The following is a 21,198-nucleotide window of genomic DNA, read 5'->3' as shown; positions in this document are numbered from 1 at the left end:
AAAGCAAAGGCATAGAAAAAACCAGGAAAGATTTATTACTCGACGTTTCGGGGTCATCGTGACTCCATTATCAAGAGACTAGTTTAAAAACATGCAAATAAGGAAAGGTACAAGAATAGCATAAATTAGACTTAACGGCTTAAACAAACACCTTGGCGCGGATGGAATCCGTTTGCACGTTCAGTGTTGGCTTACGCATGCGAATATACAACATTTCATTAACAAGGCAATCAAATTTGCCGTTACATTTCGTGATGACGTTGAATTGCTCGATCAAGCGTTCAGGCATTTCACTATTGTGCTGGAGGTGGTAGTGTTTGTAGATAGAAGATGATTTCCTTGTGTGCCCTTCTACGCGCTCGTGTAAGTGACCACGAGTATAGCCCACATACCCTGCATCACACAGGTTACATTTAAATTCATAAACGACCTATTGTTGGTTAACAATAGGGGGCTTAATTTCGTGTTGCTTAAGTTGTTGATCGAGCTTAGGGCTAACGAACACTGGTTGGACAGTCACGCTTAACTTCGAGCTTAGACTGTTCAGTTGTTGTTTAACATGATTAGCTGACGACTGGTCCTTGAAGGGTAACACTAATCTCACAGTCTCCGATGGTACGTCTGGTGATGGACAGGGTTCTGCAGATGAAATCCTTCTCTCAACGAACCGCTTGATTGTAGTTTCAACCAGTGGCTTTGGGTATTTCAAGTTATGAAAAACCCCTCTAAGGCGGTCACATTCCTCGAAGAAGAAAGACCAGTTAGAAGATAATCGATAAGCGCGATCCACCATGGTGTTAACTAGGCTGCGCTTGTACTTAATGTCAACATGACTCTGGAAATGCAGAAGGAGACCCGTGTTGGTTCTTTTGATGTAGACCTTACTCTCAATCTTTGGTGCACGGTTAAGCAGTTCAGTTCCTAGAAAGGGAAGGGATCCTTCCCGTTCGACTTCCATGGTAAACTGGAGGGAGGGATGGGTAGAGTTAAGGGTGTCTAGAAACTGGCCAGCGGTCACCCTATCAGGCATTACGGTCAAGGTGTCATCGACGTACCTCCGGTAATAGCGCGGAAGTTGACCGTGTCGTTCGAGGTTTTCCTCAATCGAGCACATGAAGACGTTAGCCAGCAACGGTCCAAGGGGAGAACCCATAGCGACTCCATCTGTCTGCTCATATAAAGCACCGTCAAACTGGAAAAGCTGGTTTTTCGTAGCTGCTCGGAGGAGGTCGATTAGGTCCGCTTTAGAGATGTTCAAGCTGTGCGTCTCGTTGAACCAATCCTGGGCAAAGGCTTTTTCAGCTAAGATCTGTATTGTTTCCTCCAATGGTACATTTGTAAACAATGAGATGACGTCATAGGAAACTAAAATTTCGCCGTTCCTGATATCGAAGCCTCGTACTTCATCAGCAAAGCGGAATGTGTCTGTCACTGTATATTGGTTGCACGACAGGGGTTTCAATTTGTCGTCAAGCCATTTCGCTAGCGAGTAATTGTAGGTGTTAGTAGCAGAGAGTATTGGCCGCACGGCCAACTGTTCTTTATGTGTCTTCGGCAAGCCATACAAGTGTGCGAGTCTGGACCCTTTCGGGCGGAGAGCGTCAGCAATGGATTTCGGTAGAATCTTTCGAACGAGAGTTTCCAACTCCCTTTCTTTCTGAAGGAGAGGGTGGTAATACTTAGGAGGTCGTCCTCTGGTTCTCGGTCTCTCCGAGTCGACGAATCGGAATTTGCTGGTATCGTGCAAACGGATTCCATCCGCGCCAAGGTGTTTGTTTAAGCCGTTAAGTCTAATTTATGCTATTCTTGTACCTTTCCTTATTTGCATGTTTTTAAACTAGTCTCTTGATAATGGAGTCACGATGACCCCGAAACGTCGAGTAATAAATCTTTCCTGGTTTTTTCTTCGAAAAAAGGTTAAAGAATTAATGTTTAACGCCGTAAAAATTCTGTAGATGTAATATTTTCACAAGGGTGTATTGGAGAGTGATACCAAATTAGCCATTTTAAGGATTTAGTTTATGTGAGTTGTTTTTTACCTCAGGATAAAGACAAACTTCAAAAGAACCACTTACTGGAGCAGGAGAAGATGCTCAAAGACGTAGATAAGGAGAAATTGTCTTCCAAGAAAAAAAGCGATAAAGAACTCAAGAAGGCCGAGAAGAAAGGGTAAGAAACTTTTCAGATAGAAAATAGGAAGAAAGTATTATTATTATTATTATTTTTATTATTTTTATTATTAATTTTATTTATAATTATATTATTATTAATAATAATGTTATAATAATAATATTATTTTTATATTTTATATGTTTGGGTCTGATACGAGTCTGATCCTAGAGAACTGAATTATTATGCTTATTATTGTTGTTGTCATCATCGTTACTAACCGAAGCGTGTATCCAATAGCTTTCTTCGACTTTTATCAGACATTTTAAGCTTTTTAACAAGATTTTTGTAAATTTTTAGTGATTATAGTAAATTATTATTATTATAGTTGTTATTAGTATATACCACACAGGTGAATAGGGCTTTTCGCGCGCCCTGACTGGCCAGTAGGGAAGTGGATAGCAAGAACTATTCACCTCTGGGTGGCCATGAGATAAGATCGCGGGTCCATAGTTTAATTTCACACCATTCTACGGTATTTTATAAGAAATAAACTATTTTTTGGTGTTTGTGTAGTGCATACTAAAACAAGTTTTCATTAAGCATTTTTTTATTGTTATTATTTATTCATTATTTATTATTATTAAAATTGATTAATTTTATTCTTTTGGCTCCTTTGCAGAAATTATGAAGAGAGTTACCGCAAGGGGGTTGAAGACTCAAACAACCTGGCTCAAAGTCATGAAATGAAGGTATATAAACCATGAAACCTCAGTTAAATAGGTCGTTAGAAACAAAATTGGATATTACTGGACCATACAGATGAAATAGTCTTAAATAGTTTTAATTAAATAGTTTTAAAATATTTTCTGAGGTAAATAAATTTTCTGAGGACCGATTCTAAAAGATCTATTCTATTGATTAAGTAATTCCAGAAGTTATGGAAATTCCAAATTTCATATCCTTTTCCCTAAACATTTCCAGAAATTAAAAGATATTCTCTAAAAGGTCTTACATCCTCACAAAGTTCACAAAATTCCCTCAGTTAGTCCTACAAATTGCCAAACGCTCGATTATATCATGAAAATTAAATTTCCGACTATTTCTTGACATACTGCTTAGTGCTATCAGATACTCCCACCCTATTTCAAATATCACTTTTGGAGCACTCATGGATTCCTTGAGAATTTCTAGAAATCCAACACCCTTAATTAATGCCCAGTAGTTCAGAGATATGGTAATAAACATATCTAGAAATAGTCCGTTAAAACTTCTCAAAGGTTCCTTGTGATATTCTTGTAAATTCCCAACATTCTTAGAATTTATCATTAAAATTTTCAGCAATTCCTCTTTGTATTCATTTTAAGAAATGTATACAGATATTTTAAATGTAGTCTTAGAAATATTTTGAAATCTTTCTTAAAATCTTCTGAGGTTTTAAGAGATATTCCTAAAGTTTACTAGTATTCCTCAACTCATTTCCACAAGTTTACAATAATTCTAAGGCACATTCTTACATTCTCAGAAAGTCCTAAAAGTATTCTCCAATACATATATTTTATTAGACGTTTGGTTGTGTAGTATCGCTGAGTACTTTTACGAATTGCGCCGTATTTTGACGAGCCCATAGGGCGAGTCAACATACAAACAACGAGTGCAAATATCAATCTAAAATTTTAATTTGCACATTACAATATCATTATATATCTATTTACAAGTTAAAAATACTGCATATAAAACTAAAGATACGATAAAAATTACAATAAAATAAATTGATGATCGAATCTAAAAATTAAAATGAGAAATTACAACTTTCGATGTTTATTTTTTAAATTTTTGGTTGTTTCCAGTATTGAGCCTGTAATTTGCATATCATCCATGACTCGTAACTTCTTCCTTCTATGTTCCTTTCGTGAATCATCTTTCTTAAACTTTCGTCAGTTCACTAATTTAAAAGTTTATTTTGTACACTGCACATCAATCAGTAAATTGTTTTAGATTACTGATCAATTTATTCTTCACTGCGCCGTTATGTTAATAATTATATTGTGCTTTTGCGTCGAGAACACTCGTCCATCTCTCACAATTCTTAAATAGAATTTAAATGAGGTAATTGCAAGCACAGCATTGCACGAACTAAAAGCTGCTCAGCAAAACAGCACAGCATTAACAAACGAGTTGCACCGCAAAGCGTAAATTGCACAGCTGAAGCTAATTTCTGAACCATTTCAAAGATCTTTGATGTTGACGTGGAACTGCTGTGGTTTCTTTTCTTGGAACTCTCAGGTACAGCCAGGCGGTGTTGACAAGGACTCAATCGTACGTACACACCTTTAAGGGCGCTATTCAGATAAGGGCTTCGACAGCCGAGACAATTCTGATCGATGGCCTGTACCTCTTCATCACTGAAAAGTTTTCTTTGTTGGTTTGTTTGTTGTAGTGAATGTTGTTGTTTTAGGCATAACTTAGTTTCCACCCGCTTCAGTCACTATCAACGCTATAGTGACCAAAGAAGAGTTGAAACGTTTTTTATTTATTTAGTTTTTTTAGGATTTTTGGCAGTTAACTCCGTGAAAATGAAAAACACAGTCTGTCAGTAATCTAAGATTTAGATGTTATTGGTAGGGTATGCTTGTGTTTAGTGAGGACACTTTTCAAGTTATAACTGTCGATCTTTATTCCTCTGGTCTGTCGAAGCCCTTAGAAAACCAGTCAGATTTGCAGATTTGTTATATACGGTAATGAGAGAGCTAATCAGATTGCACATTTGTAATATACAATGAAAAGAGAACTAATCAGATTCGCAGATTTGTATTATACCCTAATGAGAGAATCAATCAGATTCGTGGATTGAAAATAATATGTGATGGAGGAACCAATCAAATACACGAATTCTCTTTAGACTGATACCAGAGAAGCCAACCAGATTCACAGAATTGTAGTAGACAATGAAGCCATGACTGATCGCGTTCGCTGAATTTGTTTAGACAGAAAATTCACAAATTTTCATGAAAGTGAAATCAGAGAACTACTATGGCGAAAGATTCTCTTCCGTACGTTTGTGTCAGACCATGTTGGCAAAATAATAGAATTTGAAAATTTTTTGTCTGCAATGAATGGTAAAACAAACAGATCAAAGAAAGATGAAACGTTAGATGATATTGACCAGGTCATTTTGAAAATGCAGTTAGATCAAATAAACAGCTTTCGTTCTATCAACCAACTGAAGAAAATTATTTCGATTTTCACAAAATAGCGAGGTACTAAAACACACCACGATACCCTGTCTTAATGGCGTGACTATTATTAGTGATTTATGGCGCTTCATTGCATATGTGAAAGAGGTCAGCTTGGCACTCGCATCTTGGCTCTCTTTTTAAGTTCTATATTGCATCTATGCTGCTTGCCACAGCACCAAGTTTCACAATCATTTTCAAACATACGTATTGTTTGCTTCAATTTTACTTCTGTGTTATTTCTCAAGTGCACTCTAGAGGTTGTCAATGGCGTTTAGCTATACTAATCGTTTATTATCCTACTCTCCTTTTAAGGGGCAGCGTTGAAGTAATGCTAGCATTAGATTACCTTGATGTAATCTGGAATGCTTTGTTTTCAGATCAATTCTCTTAAACGCCAGCACCGTGAGTCTATGGTGGACCTATTGCGGAGGCAGCTAAATGAGCAGTTGGAGCTGGCCGAAAAGCAACTTCTTCCTGTAGGCTGAGTTCAAACTCTTTCACTTTATTACCCTTTGCACCCTGACCTCAGTATACATATTCTCCATGCTGTTCTCTATACATTCTCTACACATACAAGGTGCTGAAAAGGAGAATTTGCTTAATTAAGAGCTTCCCTAGTTGACGATCATTTCCTTTATTCTCTTGACCTTAAAGTGTGACGTTAAGAAGAGAAACTAGGAGCTGGTCAATATAAGGACTCAAACGGTACATTTTCGTGCATTTTCTGTTTGTCTCTTGCACACTAAATCACCATGGATTCCAAAGTATCTTTTACCATGTTCGACTCATCCTATAGTTCTGTGTACGTTAGCATCTTACAGGGTTTTTTTCTTGTTGTTTCTCTGTCCTTCTGTCTCTGGCCAGTTTCCAAATGAGTTACATTTCTTGTTTTGTTCCTTTTTCACTCATGTTACGCAGAAGCAAGAGGAACTGGAGAGGCTGATGCGACTGTCCCAGGAGGAGAAGATGAAATCCCTGGCTGATTTACACGCCAAGTAAGAGTAGAATCATCCGCTGATTCCAAATCTGAAAATGCTACAAAAGTCCGAAATTTCATGATGTAGAGTAGTGTTTCACCCGAGGCTGACCATAGGATTTTGTTCCCAAACTCAAACCACAGAGCTGCACATGCCTTCCTGCTTGATTTCTGTGGTGAAGTATAAACAAATACGATGACTGTTATAATTGACTCGTTCGAACTCATCACGCAATTTTGTTGCAAGACAGTTTCGCATAGATCATGGTATATTAATTTGATTGCTTAGGTTTAAATGTGTAAGTGGCCTAGCTCCAGATTATTTTGTTAAAGAACACAAGGGAATGTAACAATTTGATGGTCCCCGATGTAGATTGTCAATGGGACAAAGGGCATTTTACTTTCGGGGTCCAAGGGAATGGAATGGGTTAGCCGACAATATTAAGAATACTAAAAAAATTAATAGTTTTAAGCGGACACTTTTTAATGATATGTTTCATACAAAATAATTTTGAATATGATTTGAATTACTTTGAAGATATTTTGAATTTAATTTAAATCACTTTCAGTAAGTTTTCTTCATTATCAGTATTATGTTATAGTTAACATTGTGACTGAAAATGACTTGAAGGGAGACTCAATAAACTGTGTATTATGAATGTATATGCCCGTGTTGGTGATTCTTGCTGAATGAACCAGTGCTGTATACATTCACTGTTTTCAGGCAAATGAATGAATTAAGAAAAAGCCAAGACAACCAGAACAGAGAAGAACTCAAAGTGTTGGCGCGTCAACATTCCAAGAAAGATGAACTTCAAAGGTTTGCCATGTTTGTCTTGTTGATGTACCCTTGATACCAAAGCGATCTTCGCAGTGATGAACACTAATTGAGCACTGGTGAAAATAAGGCCTGAAAAAAGTTCAGGCCAGTGCGGGATTTGAACCCATGACCCAAATCCCGTACAGGCCCGAATTTGTTTTAGGCCTAATTTTCGCTGGTGCTCAAGTAGTGTTCATTACTGCGAAGATCGCTTTGATATTAATTTCATAACCCACACTTCACATAGATGATTTTCATATAGTCACAGTCCTTTAATGTATTCTTGATAACAACCTTATGACAACAGCAACAACAAAGGAGTGTTCTTGCTCTTCTTTCTTCCCGCATTTTTTTTAAAGCTGGTCTTCCCTTGCTTTTGTTTTTGTTTTGTTTTGTTTTCTTTCTTTTTCTTTCCCTCCTTTCCCTCCTCATCTCTCCGTTTTTTCTCCGTGCTTTCTCCTTTCTTGTTTTCTTTTCCTCCTTTTCACGAGCTATTTTCATGTGAGCTCTCTTGACACATCTTGTCCGATGTAGTTGTTGTTTGACCTCAGTGGCTTTCATTTTTCTTGTAGTCTTTTGCCAAAATAACTGTAACGTCCAGAGGTCAGGAAATCGTTTCGTTTCTACATTCGGTATACTTGTAACCGTGGGATTCGTAAGTTTGAGTCAACCTCTACTCTCTCCCCACCAAACTCAATGATCACTTTTTTTTTCCAGGAGGAAACGAGAGGAAAACAAAAAGCATATAGAACAAGCAGTCAAAGAAAGACAAAAGGTTTGTTTTTCGTTTTGATTGATTTGCTGGTAGAAAGGATGTACTATCTTACTTTTATTTGATTGATATTTAGACCATGTCTCATATTTCATATTTAATAATTTTAGATGGCAGAGTTCCACAAGAAAGAGAGTGAGGAGTTAGAGAAGGAACACGATAAGCTATACGAAACTCTCGATGAGGACAGGAAAAAGGTGCGTTGGATTTCCCTTCTTCAACGTTCTGTACAGTTCGAAGCGTTCAGCGTTACCGTAATTAGGGAAAATTGTTATGATTACAAACTTTGACAGATTGATCGTGCTTTTTCATTCTTAGAGTTCACAAGACCTTCGGACTCTGCACGAAACGAAAGTGAAACATTTAAGTGTGTGTGACCTGGAGATCACATATGCTTCACTTTATGGCGACAAGGTAACCAAGCTGTAATTTTGGACGCCAGGTTACAATGTCTTTAGTGGCGAGGTTGCCAAGCCGTCAACTGGAAAAGGATTTACCCGCACAAGTCAAATCGTGCAATAAGCTAATCCTGTAGTAGGGATATTACTTTTTATCAGGGAAAGCCCAGGGTAAAACTGGCCTAGATAAAATTCTTTCTCTTTGGCCATCGTAGCTTGATAAGAAATAGCACACAAACTGCAGTTACAGACATGACAGTAAAACCCATGTTGGAAAACAAGATTAGTAAACTTTACTTGACGTTTCGTATGTTTCGACATACATCTTCAGAAGTGACAGTTAATAATACAAGTGGCGACTAAGTTTAAATTTAAGATAAGTAACTAATGAACAAAACAACGAACAAAAGTTGAGAAGACAAAAAGAAAATTTGCATATACAAAGATGCAAACTAATACAGATAAAGCTTATTGCTGCTGAAATTATCGTTTAGAGCAGGTTTAAGTTCTTGAATTAATAGAGTCTCCTTTATCTTGCAATGAATATCAGAACGTCCTTTTGTCTAATATCTCAAAGTGGTCCCATTTCATGTTGTGACCAGTTCACGTGACGTGGTCTGCGATAGCAGATGTATGACAGGCACTTGTGAGTCCTTTAAAATGTTCAGTTTTTCTGTCATTGTTTTTCCGATGTAAAAATCCGGGCAATCCCAACAACTAGCCTTATAGACAACCTTTGACATTTGGGAACGGTTTATCTTATCTTTGTACGGAAAAAAGGACGTGATGCGACGAGCGCTCTGAAAAATCATCATAGGATCAAAGCAACCATAAAATTTCTTAATGCAGGTCTTAAGTTGTTTGGTAACAATTTTACTTTGCATCCCTAAAAAAGGTAAAACTAAGATTGTTTTCTTTTTGGGAACTGTGGTGGTTGGATTAATCGGTCTGTTTAGCTGTCTGTTTTCCAACATGCGTTTTTCTGGCCTAGATAGATATTTACTCAAAGAGGGGTACTTGTAGTTACTCTAGGAAATGTTGGGGTATCTGAACTGTTGTGTCTTGTTAAAAAAAAAAAAAAAAGTTAAAATCACTTATGAGTTTACAAAGACTCGGGTGGGTGTTGCTATACTAAGGCGTAAATAATACTGTTAAGGTTATTACCAATTTTGATAATGATGGTGCTCCGCTGCGCGCGCTGCGAGCTCCGCTATCAATGTACTGTTAACGCTGTATTTAATCAGGTATTGTTGGGATTGGTCATTATTCCGAGGGACTCGTAATTTATTTAAAAGTGATAATATTTATTGTCAAGCATCCTCCTGGGCAGTAAAGTAAGGTAATTTATTTAAAAAAGGATAATGTCTTAGTGTGCTTGCTTGCGCCTCTTAGCTAACGAAAGCCTCAGGTGTGTCTGGTTGTTGTACAGGTGTTTTTATTTCTTTTTCTTCACAAAAGATAACGAACATTTCAGGTTTTTTCCCTACATGATACACATGAATAACAGCTTGTGACATACATAGTCATATTTCTTTTTCTTGCTCATAATCATAATTTGTTTTTTTGCTCATAATCAGGAAACAATTCCTTAATGGTTTATTTCGCCGTCGTTGGACAGTTCTTTCCCAAAGTTGTATCACCAATTTATCGAATGGGGTTGCCTCTTTACTTCACGCATGCGTGACCGATCACAGGTCCACCATCATCACACACATCCAAAACATTTCTATTTTGTCACAATGCAACGCCCAATTGCTGTTTCCGCTCGAGTTAAGTGCGTATTTAAGTCATCGCAATGCGTTCAATACCTCCTTTATCTGAAGGGTAGGTAGCTTCTAATGAAGCTAACACAATTTTGCACAAACAGTGCATATTGATTGTCCTAGCCATTTTATGCGGGGGGGGGCTATTTATTATTGGACAATGACCATTTTTAGTGGTGTCGTATTTTGTCGCATAGGCAGAATGTAAGGACATTTTCAATGTATTTATGCGGTATTTCCGCGCTTAAAATGAATTCACTGAGGAACGTTCTTGGAAAGAATGAATGTAGACTCGTTTGCCATTTATTTGATTTTGGCACAATTTGCTTTTTTTTTTTGCCACAGGACACCCAAGCTAATTCATGACGCTTAGGTGTACTGTATCTGCAATTTAGGAGTATGTATTGGTTTTCACAGGATAAGTACACAGATTGTAAATAATAAAGAAAAGCGGACTGCCATTTGCAATTGCCTCTGTTCCAATTGGCTTTAGAAGAGCCTTAGGATATTTTATAATCGGATGCAGTTATGATTTATAGTTACCTAAATTTGTTCACAGCATTAAACTTGTCGTTAATCCTTAGGGTAAAATGTAAGCGGCGCACAGAATCGTAGGAAAGGGCTCGGGGGGGACCTGTCATTTTTACTGAGAAGGTGCTGTTTCTACTCCCGTAAGTTTTCTTAGAGTGTAGCGTTCAATCATCAGGCCTCATTCTCGCTAGCGGCATATCAAGTGAAATGATCAAAGTAAAGGACAGACTTTTTTTTTCCTAGTTTCTCCCAGGAAATATCAGTTGTTTCGTATCATCTCGTTCCAAACTTTTTCCCTGTTTCCTTTCGCTGTCTTTCTCGAGGGAGGAAGAGAGGGAACATATTGATATAAGAGTTTCACTTTCCACTTTAAGTTTATTTCTATGGTCACGTAAAAGTTCATTTTACAGTAAATGGCAGGCTCGTATCGTAATAGTCTCGTCCTCCAACGCCTAAAGATTCGTTGCAAGTTTTGGCAGGTTTTCCATGTTTTCTTCAAAACAAGGTTGTTGCGTGACAACAAACTTTTTTTGTAACGCAGTTGTCTCATTTCTTTTTTGAAGGATCAAATTGCTTTTGGAGCCAAACATTTTCGAATTTCTGTAGCATAACAAATCGATGTGTTTTCCAGTTTTCGTAGGCGCCTGAAGGACGAGACTCTCAATGTATTGCTGTTAGAATGCTTTCTTTTGTTGCTATTTACGAAATTATTGATACGAGTTAAAAACGTTATGGGTGGAGAAATAGAACAATTATTTCCAGGCACCCAGGGGCCCATTGTCTTATTTTTAATTACAGTGCAACAGGTGCACAGTTTAATTCAATTCATGGGTCCATTCCAATTTTGTATGAACTTCGAATAAAATTATCTCTCCATCTCAGTTGGAATGATGTTTTGACTCGCGTCTGTTCCCTTTAGTTATCCCTTTTACTGTTTTTTCTCTTCTCTAGCTGCTACACTTTTCCTTGTCGATTAGCTATTAGAATAGGGTTTTAGATCAAGATAAGTTAGAGTATTCTCATTACTTTTTTGCTGGGTAATGTCTGGATATTATAGGCGGAAATTACATGTTTTTAAAAAATCACTTCTGGGTGTTAAAAGGGTCAATCAACTGCAGAGACACAACAGTTCCAGGATCGTATTTTAATTTTTTTTATCAAAAAGTTTTTGATGGTTAGATTTAGCTTTATTTTTACAGTGGCTATCATCGTATAAAGTAGATCAAGAAATCACAACACCCATTTTCATTATCGCACATTTTACTTTGAATAGCTACTAACACTACATTTTACTATCATTGAACAAACCTAACCTGCAAACTAAAATGTACTCTCTTCAGTACGAGCGAGGAGAAACAAAAGCCGAGAGAATGTCAGTCCGTTCTATAACATTTCAGAATACTACGTCCACTGTGATATCGCTCATCGTATCAAAGATCTTTATGAATGTTGTCTTCAGAGAATTATTATAGTAGAAGGATCCTGGTGTGTCCGTGGAGTTCGCCAAGGCTTTCGCGGCCTCTTCGTCTGTGTTTCCGGTTTTCTGTGGCACGGTTTTCCAGGCAGCCTTGACAGACGTTGGAGAAATCGTTCCCGGCATTCCAAGGTAGTAAAACGTCTCACGTGGTTTGAATTTGTCGTGCAGACGCTTGATACGAATCCGCTGACGTCCTGCAATTCCTGGTGTTCGAAAAAGACAGTTTTGAAGAATAATTGAACAAGCGGAAACCAGAAAGCTCCTTATGAAATCATTATGATATTTTCATACGTCAGTTTGCGAGAGTCCTGAATTCCAAGTTGTTATGGTATGTAATGAAAGCGGAAAGATCACAAGTTTTGTCCACATTTCCTTTCACCGTTTAACCTTCTTCGTTTGGTTGCCTTAATGCAAAACAACGATCCGATCGTCAGGCATGCGCAAGGGATCAATTCTGACTAGTCGCGCGCCAATTTCCCGCGCAAAATCTCAATAAGAAACTTAGAAACGACCCCTATCTCACAAAAGAGGCGAAAGAAAATTAAAATGTTCATAGAAATTTCTTGGAGGAAACAAAACTAGGGAAAGGGAGAAATCGAAACTTTTCGAACATAAGCTCATTCAAATACGGTTATCCTGTTGATTTACTATTCTGCTTTTAGCTTCACCGAAACTTAGTTCTATGCTTTTAAAACACCGCCACTTACTGGTTGTTTCAAACTCGTGTGAGACAACTTTAGACAGCCTTGATGCACGCTGTTGGAACGTTCGTGTATGCCCAGAAGTTTTAGCCGCCGAGTTAAAACCCTGAGCTCTCTGGTTTTTATAAATAGTACGACTCAGTTACAGGAAGGTTTTGATAAAGCCTTACCGTGATGACTGATTTCAGTCAGTCTGTACTCGCCAGCGGTCTCTGCCTTGTTACTCGCTCCGTCATCGTCCAGATACAGCTTGTAGCTGCTGTCTCGGCCGGGATAGACACTGAAGGTGATGGGATTTACCTTGTCGTGACGATACAACTCACCAATGTACTGCTCCACCTCACGCTTGGGTATGATGGCACCTTCTCGGACGTAAACGGCACAGTTGTCTCTACTGGGATCGTCCCAAGGGGCGTAGAAATCAAACTCTACCCCACCATTAACAGGATCGTCTAAAGGACACTTGTCATCTGTGAAACGGTACCACTGGCCTCCAGCAGGGAGATACACAGCACGGCTAGTTTGACCTAAAGATACAACAATAATAATTGAGAACCGTTACTCTAAAAATGCAAAAAGAGCCTTTTGGGAAAGTAGTAGCCGTCTTTGAGGAAATTTGCCAATTTTAGCGACGAGGTTTCAAACTTACGATGTACAGGGTTTCTGTGTGAGGTCTGAGTACCAGGGAAACCAACTTACGATGTACAGGGTTTCCGTTTGAGGTCTGAGTACCAGGGGTACCAACTTACGATTTACAGGGTTTCCGTGTGAGGTCTGAGTACCAGGGAAACCAACTTACGATGTACAGGGTTTCCGTGTGAGGTCTGAGTACCAGGGGTACCAACTTACGATGTACAGGGTTTCCGTGTGAGGTCTGAGTACCAGAGGTACCAACTTACGATGTACAGGGTTTCCTTGTGAGGTCTTAGTACCAGGGGTAGCAACTTACGATGTACAGGGTTTCTGTGTGAGGTCTGAGTACCAGGGGAGGTCTATAGCGTGGAAAGTTTCAATAGCCACTTAAAAAATAAACAAACCTGGATTGACGATGGGGGCCACCAACATGTCTTTTCCTAAGAAGAACTGATCATCCAAGCGGTTTGCTGTGTAGCCGTTGTATCCCCAGCCGTGCTGGTCATCTGCGCGTGCATCGTTGTAGAATTCTCCCGGTTTGTACTCATCCATGAACAGAGGTCTGCAGATGGGTTTACCTGTCTGCGTATTCTCGTACATTGCATCGTAGATATACTGGATCAGTTTGTACCTCAACTCAATGTACTTTCGGCAGATTGTGGGAACTGGCTCTGCATAGCGGTATGGCTCTTGGTACGGCTTGTAGTAGTTATCGTAGTGGTTTCGGAACCACGGAAGAAACGCTCCCATTATGGTCCAGCGCGCCAGCATCTCGGAATCCACAATCTGGCCTTGCCATGCTGCACAAAAGCCGCCAATGTCACAGCCGGACACCGGCTGTGCAGAGAGGCCGATGCCAATCACCAATGGGATGTTCATCTGAATGAATTCCCAGTTGGATGTACTATCCCCAGTCCAAAGACCGGCATAGCGATGGACACCGACAAAGCCACCTCGAGCGATGATAAAGTGGCGTTTGGTTGGTCGGAGACGTTCCAGACCTTGGTAGGTGGCTTTGCAGAGATTGTAGTTGTACAGACAGCGGATTTTAGCGAATGGTTTCTTGTCATGGTGGGTGCTTACTTTGGAGTACCTGTAAGAGGAAATAACAGGAATCAGGTCGAAACATAGAATATCATTGGGCCCATGTAAACAAATATGGAAATAAGTATTCCAAGTAAACAGAAATAATTCATAAATCCTTGCTTTTAGCTGCCTAGGCTCAAAGCTTAGCTGAGAATTTTAGCTTGGGGGAACCGATACAACTTCTGCCTTGGCAGTTGTCTGGAAAACTGAATTCGGGAAGAGCATTCCAGCCATTTGGCTCCAGTTCCCTCACAACACCGACCTTGACAAAAACAGTCCTTGGATGTCGCTGATTGATTCCTTTTGCTAAGATCATGCCTTTTCTCAAGGCCGTAGACCTGGATACTAGACTAGTAACAAACCTGGTTTCCTCGTTGTTACTGATCATTATATCCATGGGGAATGACAGCAGGGGACAGTCGGGCTGATGGATACTCGCTTTCATGGCTGGAGTGGTCATGTCTTGCCACACGAAGTCCAATCCCCAGTCTAACAGGTCGCGGTACTGCTCACCCCACCATTTCTGTGCATCAAGCCGTCCCAGATCAGGATAGTGTCCCCAGGTCAGATGACCACGCCCATAGTTCACGTTGCCAATGTATTCATCATGGGTGCCACTGCCATCTTCACGTGTGTTCATCACAAAGATGCCACTGGCTTTTCCAGTATCGAGTGCTTTGTACGGACTGTACTCACCATTTTCATCTGTGTTGCAGCTCACGATGGGCGTAATGTTGGTGCTACATTTATAACCCCAGTCGTGCAAGGCATCAAACATCTCTTTAGGATCAGGAAACTTCTTCTTACTGTGCGTGAAAGTGCGGTAGTTGTCCTGCAAATCCACATCCACGTGGAGCCCATCGATAGGAATCTTCCACTGCCGGTACTTGAGTGCCACTTCCAGTAGCTTCCACTTGGTGTTGTAGTTGGGGCCATACCCTCCTTGGTGGTAGCCAAACACGTACTTTGGTTTCGGCCTAGTGCGCCCGGTCAGCTGAGTGAATTCGTTTAGTACCTCAGCCACGTGTTTACCAGCAAAGAAGTAGTAATCAAGCTCCCCGTGTAGTGCTCCAAAGTAATACTGGTCTCCCTGGCGAAAATTCACGAATGTCTGCGAAGTATTATCGATCAGGATTCCGTTGGCGTACGAAGGACCAGCGAATGCTCCGACGGGTTCTGGATTGTGCTCGATAAAGAACGGTGAAGACTGATATAATGGAGAATTAGGATTTAACGGGCCCTGAACCTCACCATCGGGTGTTAGATCTGGTGCTGTGTAGCCGAAGTTGTCATAGTTGAAAAATGTCATGGCAGCTCCAATCTTCTCGTCTCCCCCGGCGTATTGGCCATAGAAATGCTGTTTGGGAACGCGTCTCTTATCAAGTGTTGCACCCGCCTTCTCTCCAAATCCATAATACTGAGCATTGGTCGACGCCATCTTGAATTGAGCGATAGCCTCGCCACCGTCATCGCGCTTAACATAGACCAGGCTGTAGTCTCCCGGATCGCCGTGAATCAACTGGCCACCGCGGTACACGGATAGCGCATATTTCTTCAAACTGACACGGACCTCGATCTTGTCGGTGCCTATCTTCAGAAATCCACCTTGTTCCTTGACTTTGATGTGGGAAACCTCGATCGCTTCTACCTCTGTGGCAGGAGAGCGAGTCTTCACATACTGAGCTTTGGGATCAGGGTTGAACCGCACCCGAAACATAGCGTGGGACAGGAAATAGATGCAAACTTTAAGACCGCCTTCAAGGAAGAGGGTAAATTTATCTACCACTCCTTCTTCTTCTTGAGTCCACTTCGTTACTCTGCCCAAAGGGATCCAGTTAACTCTGGACTCTGGAGTGAACTCGTCCGAAGGAACATAGCGGTAATTTTCCATCTTGATAGCAGAAATAAGTTGTGTTTGATCTGAAACTAGTAAGTCAAGTACTCTGTTTTGAGCAAGAATTATCCTTAGAGTTTTGTTAGAATAATCATTAGAATATATTCAAGTTATGATTCACCTGCTAAGTTTTTTTAAACCCTTTAACTCCCAGAAGTGATCAACGTGTAACTTCTCCCTATATATTCATTAATGATCCAGCAAACAGGTAATGAGAAAACTCAAACTTATTAGGTAGAAGTTGCTATCTTGATCCAACACCAAATTCTCGTAATTAATTTACAAGGAAATGTGTAGCAGTTAAATGAGAAAAGTAGCAATCAGATCTCAGCTATGCTTTGAGGTGAAAAAAAGAATTATGGTATCAACGGATTCATGAGTAATAAGAAACGCTCAAATTCGACAGATTACTGATTCAGGGCAGAATCTCTCGTTGCTTTGTGAAATTGAATAATTCCCTATTGTAGCGTAATTTGCTAAGACAATATAAAGAGGACTTAATCAAGAATCCTGTGGTTGTTCTTTGGTTGTCCTGTTAGAACAAGCAAGGAATTTTGTCTGCGTTCGGGCTCAGATCAGCAAAGAATTACACCTTTTGTTGTTCATTACAAGAAAATACGCATTCCTTAACATGAAAAGGTGAACAATTAGCGTGATGTTACATTCATTAGCGACGAAAAACGATTATTTGGGCGTAAATCAAATTAAATAACGATTTTTGCATTTTAAGCAACGTTCAATAACAATTCTTGGCATTTTTATGCGTCATTCGTCAAATAAAAGAGAAAAATATATATTCATTTGCGCTAACATTCAAGTCATTAACATCATCTTGAAAGTCAATAGACATTACACAAATATTGCAGTGCATAAAACACTCATAAACACTTTTCTGGACGGCATTAGCATGAATAAGGGGATCTTAAATGCGCTTGAGCATTTTTACCTTCAATATGCAAGTATCGATTTCAAGTGAACACCTATTTTGCCTGAATTTACATTTCCAGTTACCTTTTCAAGGGAGAGTCACGCTTGGATTCAATCAATTTGCCATCAATAATGGTTTACGGTCAATTCACTACCAAAACAAGCTCGCCACCGAAAAACTCGCCACCACTCAAACTGAAATCACCACCAGTGGCGATTTAACTGAAACGTCATGTCTGAAACTTACATCAAATGAAAGCCGAGATGTAGTAGTATATTGCGAAAAGGGAAAGGTGTAGCGTCTCAATAATGGAACGTTAAGCGAAGTAAAAAATGTTGATATCACGAAGATTATGATCAGTTTGCGAACAGCGAAACCAGTGATTTTCGCCAAGTGATTTCCGCCGATATGAATGAAATTGTTAAAATGCACCTAAACCCAAAAATGTCTTGTCGCTTAACGAAATAAGCGTATTTTTTGGAGTATTTCTGTGCAAAAAATTTTTTTATTTGCTCAAATCTTCAATTTTCTTAGTCTCCCTCGCAGCCGTTTTTTTTGGATGTCACGCAACGCTCCCCTAAAAGAACGGCTGTTGACAACCGAACTACATTCCTTTCTCCGAATTGGCCAATCACAGCTCGGGTTCCATTTTCAGGAACCTTTTCGCGCCAGACTCACCTTTTGAGACTCGTCCAATCAGATATCGTTTTCTATCGCGATCCTCATGTGGAAAACACAAGACAAATGGCGGTGCTTGAAGGAGCTTTTCGCAAAGCGTCGCCAAAGTTCAAAATTTTCGAGCTTAAAGCTCACCAGAAGCTTGCAATTAAAAAATTTTTTAGTCGAGAAAGAAGATATTTTTGTTAAGTTGCCTACAGGATCCGGGAAATCGTTAATATATCAAGCACTCCCTCTCGTGTTTGACCATGTTACCGATGAAAGTGGTCATATTATTTCTCTTTTGTTTCTTGTTTTCTTTTTTTTTCGCTTTGTTTCTTTTCTTTTTTAAATTTTTTGGTTGATTTAGTTTTCTTTTTGTGAGTTATTCGATTCCCTTTTTATTTTTTCATTCAAAATTTTTAGAAGTAGTAAAGAATCGAGAAGAGTTGAAAACGAAATGCATCATAGTTAATTGAATTGGCAGGTGCTGAGGAGAAAAACATCCAACATGGTCTTTTTAATAGATACGTGTACTAGCGCACTTTGAATGTCAGTCTCTTGAAAAAAAAAGGAACCACCACAAAATTGCAAGATATCTCCTAAATATCTACATATTTTTAATCTTTTCTCTATTTTTACCGGCGCTGCTTTTTTTTTTTTCTTTCAATAAATTTTTTACGAGGAAATGCTTCCGTGAAACATTTGAACGGGCCAAAATGATGTAACTCTGACGATCACTTAGACCTAGATTAATGCTAATTCATGAAGCATCAATTACAAATAGGGCATACAGAGCCAAAGTACTTGGTAAAGTTTTGCCATACAGCGAAGATTATACAATCGCTATCATCATCTAAAGTTTATCGTAGCCATCCCTAGACCGAAATACCTCTCATGTTATCAGAATAATTTTTGAAAGAATCATCGAAAAACGAAAAGATGGAGCACAACAATGGAACAGAAAAACTCTGAATAGAAATAAAATGGATGATGAACACCAGCAAAGATTAATTATACACAGCACATCATCAACAATTTATCAACTGTATCCGCATACAGAGATGAAGCATGTTTTAGTCATCCGAACTAAACCAGAACAAGAGAAAGAAAATGATGATACCTTTCTCAATTTGTCCCTCTGCCAATAAATCGATCTTTTACAAGCAAATTGGGAAGTCGCGAAAAATAAAACTTCGTTCCTTGATGATAAGAACAACTAAAAGGAAGAAGATGACGAGTATTTTGCATAAAAAATATATTTCGTAATCCAATTCCATTTCCCATTAAATTCTTCAGTTAATTTACTTCGAAGCAAGCCAATAAGAAGGAAAGTTAATCGTGGACCTGCAACCATCTGGTTTAGCATCAATTGAGTCTCAACTAAAAGCAGTTTATTGAAACAGTTTTTCCCTTCCAAACAGTTTTGAGTTAATTGAAAATTATTTTCAACTTGCTGTTATAGCTTATTGTTAACCTACTTTGTGTTTTGATCATTATCTTTGGTTGACACCGCTTTATCTTAAGATATCCTTGTTCCTTATTTCCTAATTAAAATGCGCCAACTGAAATCTACTGTTGATCTTCATTTGCAATAATATTGCCACAGAGAAAACATCTGTTTCGACGTCGACACAACTCGGAAAAGTCGTCGACACAACTCCTTATTTCCTAATTAAAATGCGCCAACTGAAATCTACTGTTGATCTTCATTTGCAATAATATTGCCACAGTGAAAACATCTGTTTCGACGTCGACACAACTCGGACTAGTCTCCCTCGCAGCCGTTTTTTTTGGACGTCACGCAACGCTCCCCCAAAAGAACGGCTGCTGACAACCGAACTACATTCTTTTTTCCGAATTGGCCAATCACAGCTCGGGTTCCATTTTCAGGAACCTTTTCGCGCCAGACTCACCTTTTGAGACTCGTCCAATCAGATATCGTTTTCTATCGCGATCCTCATGTGGAAAACACAAGACAAATGGCGGTGCTTGAAGGAGCTTTTCGCAAAGCGTCGCCAAAGTTCAAAATTTTCGAGCTTAAAGCTCACCAGAAGCTTGCAATTAAAAAAGTTTTAGTCGAGAAAGAAGATATTTTTGTTAAGTTGCCTACAGGATCCGGGAAATCGTTAATATATCAAGCACTCCCGCTCGTGTTTGACCATGTTACCGATGAAAGTGGTCATGTTATTGTTATTGTTGCTGCGTTGTACCAACGTGCGGAAACACTCGATAATTCGGGCCGATTTCCTGTACCGGTGATAAGAAGCCACGAACATAACTAATCGGGTTCGCTCCAGCTAGCAGCGGATTGGCAAATGAAGAAGTACAAGTAGTGTAGGAGACGTTGGCCGACCTAAATTGCAGTGTTCTCGAAGCTTCGCCCGGTTTGTTGACGGCAAGCACGTGCTTTTTTCCTCCTGATCTCCATCTGTAGGTCGAAGCAAGCGTTTAGCCCTTGGCCTAGATTGAAAGGCGTCTTGTATTTCCTTTTGATTATTGATGTAATTTACTGTTTCTTATATTTTCTGACTTTTATAATCTGTAGTAACCTCTTGAAATAGTGCGAATAAAGAGTTTCAGTTCAGTTTTTAGCTTCTACTTTCTCAGTTGCTCGCTGAAACTTTAACAACTGCTCAAACAATCTAGCGTTCGTGTCGTTGGCGTAGCAGTTGACGTCTATGTTTAGCGTAGATTCTATAATTTCAACGAAATTGTGAGAAGTTTTCTCAAAAATATATACTCTATCTTTACCAGGGCACAACGATGAACATGTGAAACATTTCGAGCTCTCATCGACAAATTTCTCAGTGTTTCTCCCAACATCCACATTTTCGCGTGAAACCTTACGTCATTCAGATTTTCTGGTCTGTGATTGGTCTGTTCAATAGACCGCGACCAAACCGCAAGGATAATGAGAAAGAATGTAGTTCGGTTGTCAGCAGCCGTTCTTTTGGGGGAGCGTTGCGTGACATCCAAAAAAACGGCTGCGAGGGAGACTACAATTTTCTGTGCCCAGTCAAAATACGGAAAATCGGCCGCCATCTTGCCCCACGACCGAGTTTAATGAGGAATGGCTCTAGCGGGTAATGTGACGTCAAATCGAGAACACGAAAGTCTGCATTTCACACATTGTCACTTGTTTGGGAAGGTTGTAATCGATATTGTCCGAAAATATGCCGATTAAGTGTGTTGTAGAAGGATGTAACAACGT

At 39.4% G+C, this 21,198-nt stretch overlaps 3 protein-coding genes across 12 annotated transcripts in view; 1 reads left to right on the top strand and 2 right to left on the bottom strand.

The window, feature by feature from the left end:
• The window catches only part of LOC111325714 (1-phosphatidylinositol 4,5-bisphosphate phosphodiesterase classes I and II), a 74,882-nt gene that overhangs the window by 33,836 nt on the left and 19,848 nt on the right, over positions 1-21,198 (top strand). For 4 of the 9 annotated variants that reach the window (XM_088745042.1, XM_088745046.1, XM_088745044.1 and 1 more), the window contains 9 exons: positions 2,045-2,169; positions 2,792-2,861; positions 4,396-4,428; positions 5,726-5,824; positions 6,267-6,343; positions 7,049-7,144; positions 7,862-7,919; positions 8,027-8,113; positions 8,235-11,489. In XM_088745042.1, coding sequence (XP_088601168.1) covers positions 2,045-2,169; positions 2,792-2,861; positions 4,396-4,428; positions 5,726-5,824; positions 6,267-6,343; positions 7,049-7,144; positions 7,862-7,919; positions 8,027-8,113; positions 8,235-8,345 — 756 coding nt within the window. In that variant the 3' untranslated portion in view covers positions 8,346-11,489. Of the gene's footprint in view, positions 1-2,044; positions 2,170-2,791; positions 2,862-4,343; positions 4,429-5,725; positions 5,825-6,002; positions 6,054-6,266; positions 6,344-7,048; positions 7,145-7,861; positions 7,920-8,026; positions 8,114-8,234; positions 11,490-21,198 lie in introns of those variants that run through there. The other 5 variants (XR_015995328.1, XM_088745043.1, XR_015995329.1 and 2 more) reach the window with 5 other exon arrangements.
• LOC148716964 (uncharacterized) lies at positions 11-2,005 on the bottom strand. Its single transcript, XM_088745647.1, has 2 exons — positions 1,971-2,005; positions 11-1,790 (listed from the first exon to the last, which is right to left on the bottom strand). Exons 1-2 carry the CDS (start codon positions 2,003-2,005, stop codon positions 431-433), a joined length of 1,395 nt encoding a protein of 464 aa, XP_088601773.1. The 3' UTR covers positions 11-430.
• LOC148716963 (uncharacterized) lies at positions 10,221-19,239 on the bottom strand. Of its 2 annotated transcripts, none has more exons than XM_088745049.1 (5): positions 19,108-19,239; positions 14,868-16,431; positions 13,824-14,512; positions 12,957-13,313; positions 10,221-12,288 (listed from the first exon to the last, which is right to left on the bottom strand). In XM_088745049.1, the coding sequence occupies exons 2-5, from the start codon at positions 16,394-16,396 to the stop codon at positions 12,002-12,004; spliced, it is 2,862 nt and encodes a 953-aa protein (XP_088601175.1). In that variant the 5' UTR covers positions 16,397-16,431; positions 19,108-19,239; the 3' UTR covers positions 10,221-12,001. The 2 variants fall into 2 exon arrangements, with proteins under 2 accessions (XP_088601175.1, XP_088601176.1); XM_088745050.1 differs by having other exon boundaries at positions 14,868-16,396; positions 19,108-19,229.

This window comes from Stylophora pistillata, chromosome 14 (genome assembly GCF_964205215.1).
Source record: "Stylophora pistillata chromosome 14, jaStyPist1.2, whole genome shotgun sequence".
Taxonomy (NCBI): Eukaryota; Metazoa; Cnidaria; class Anthozoa; order Scleractinia; family Pocilloporidae; genus Stylophora; species Stylophora pistillata.
Note: the sequence above shows the minus strand (reverse complement) of the source record. Positions and strands in the feature narration are given on the sequence as shown.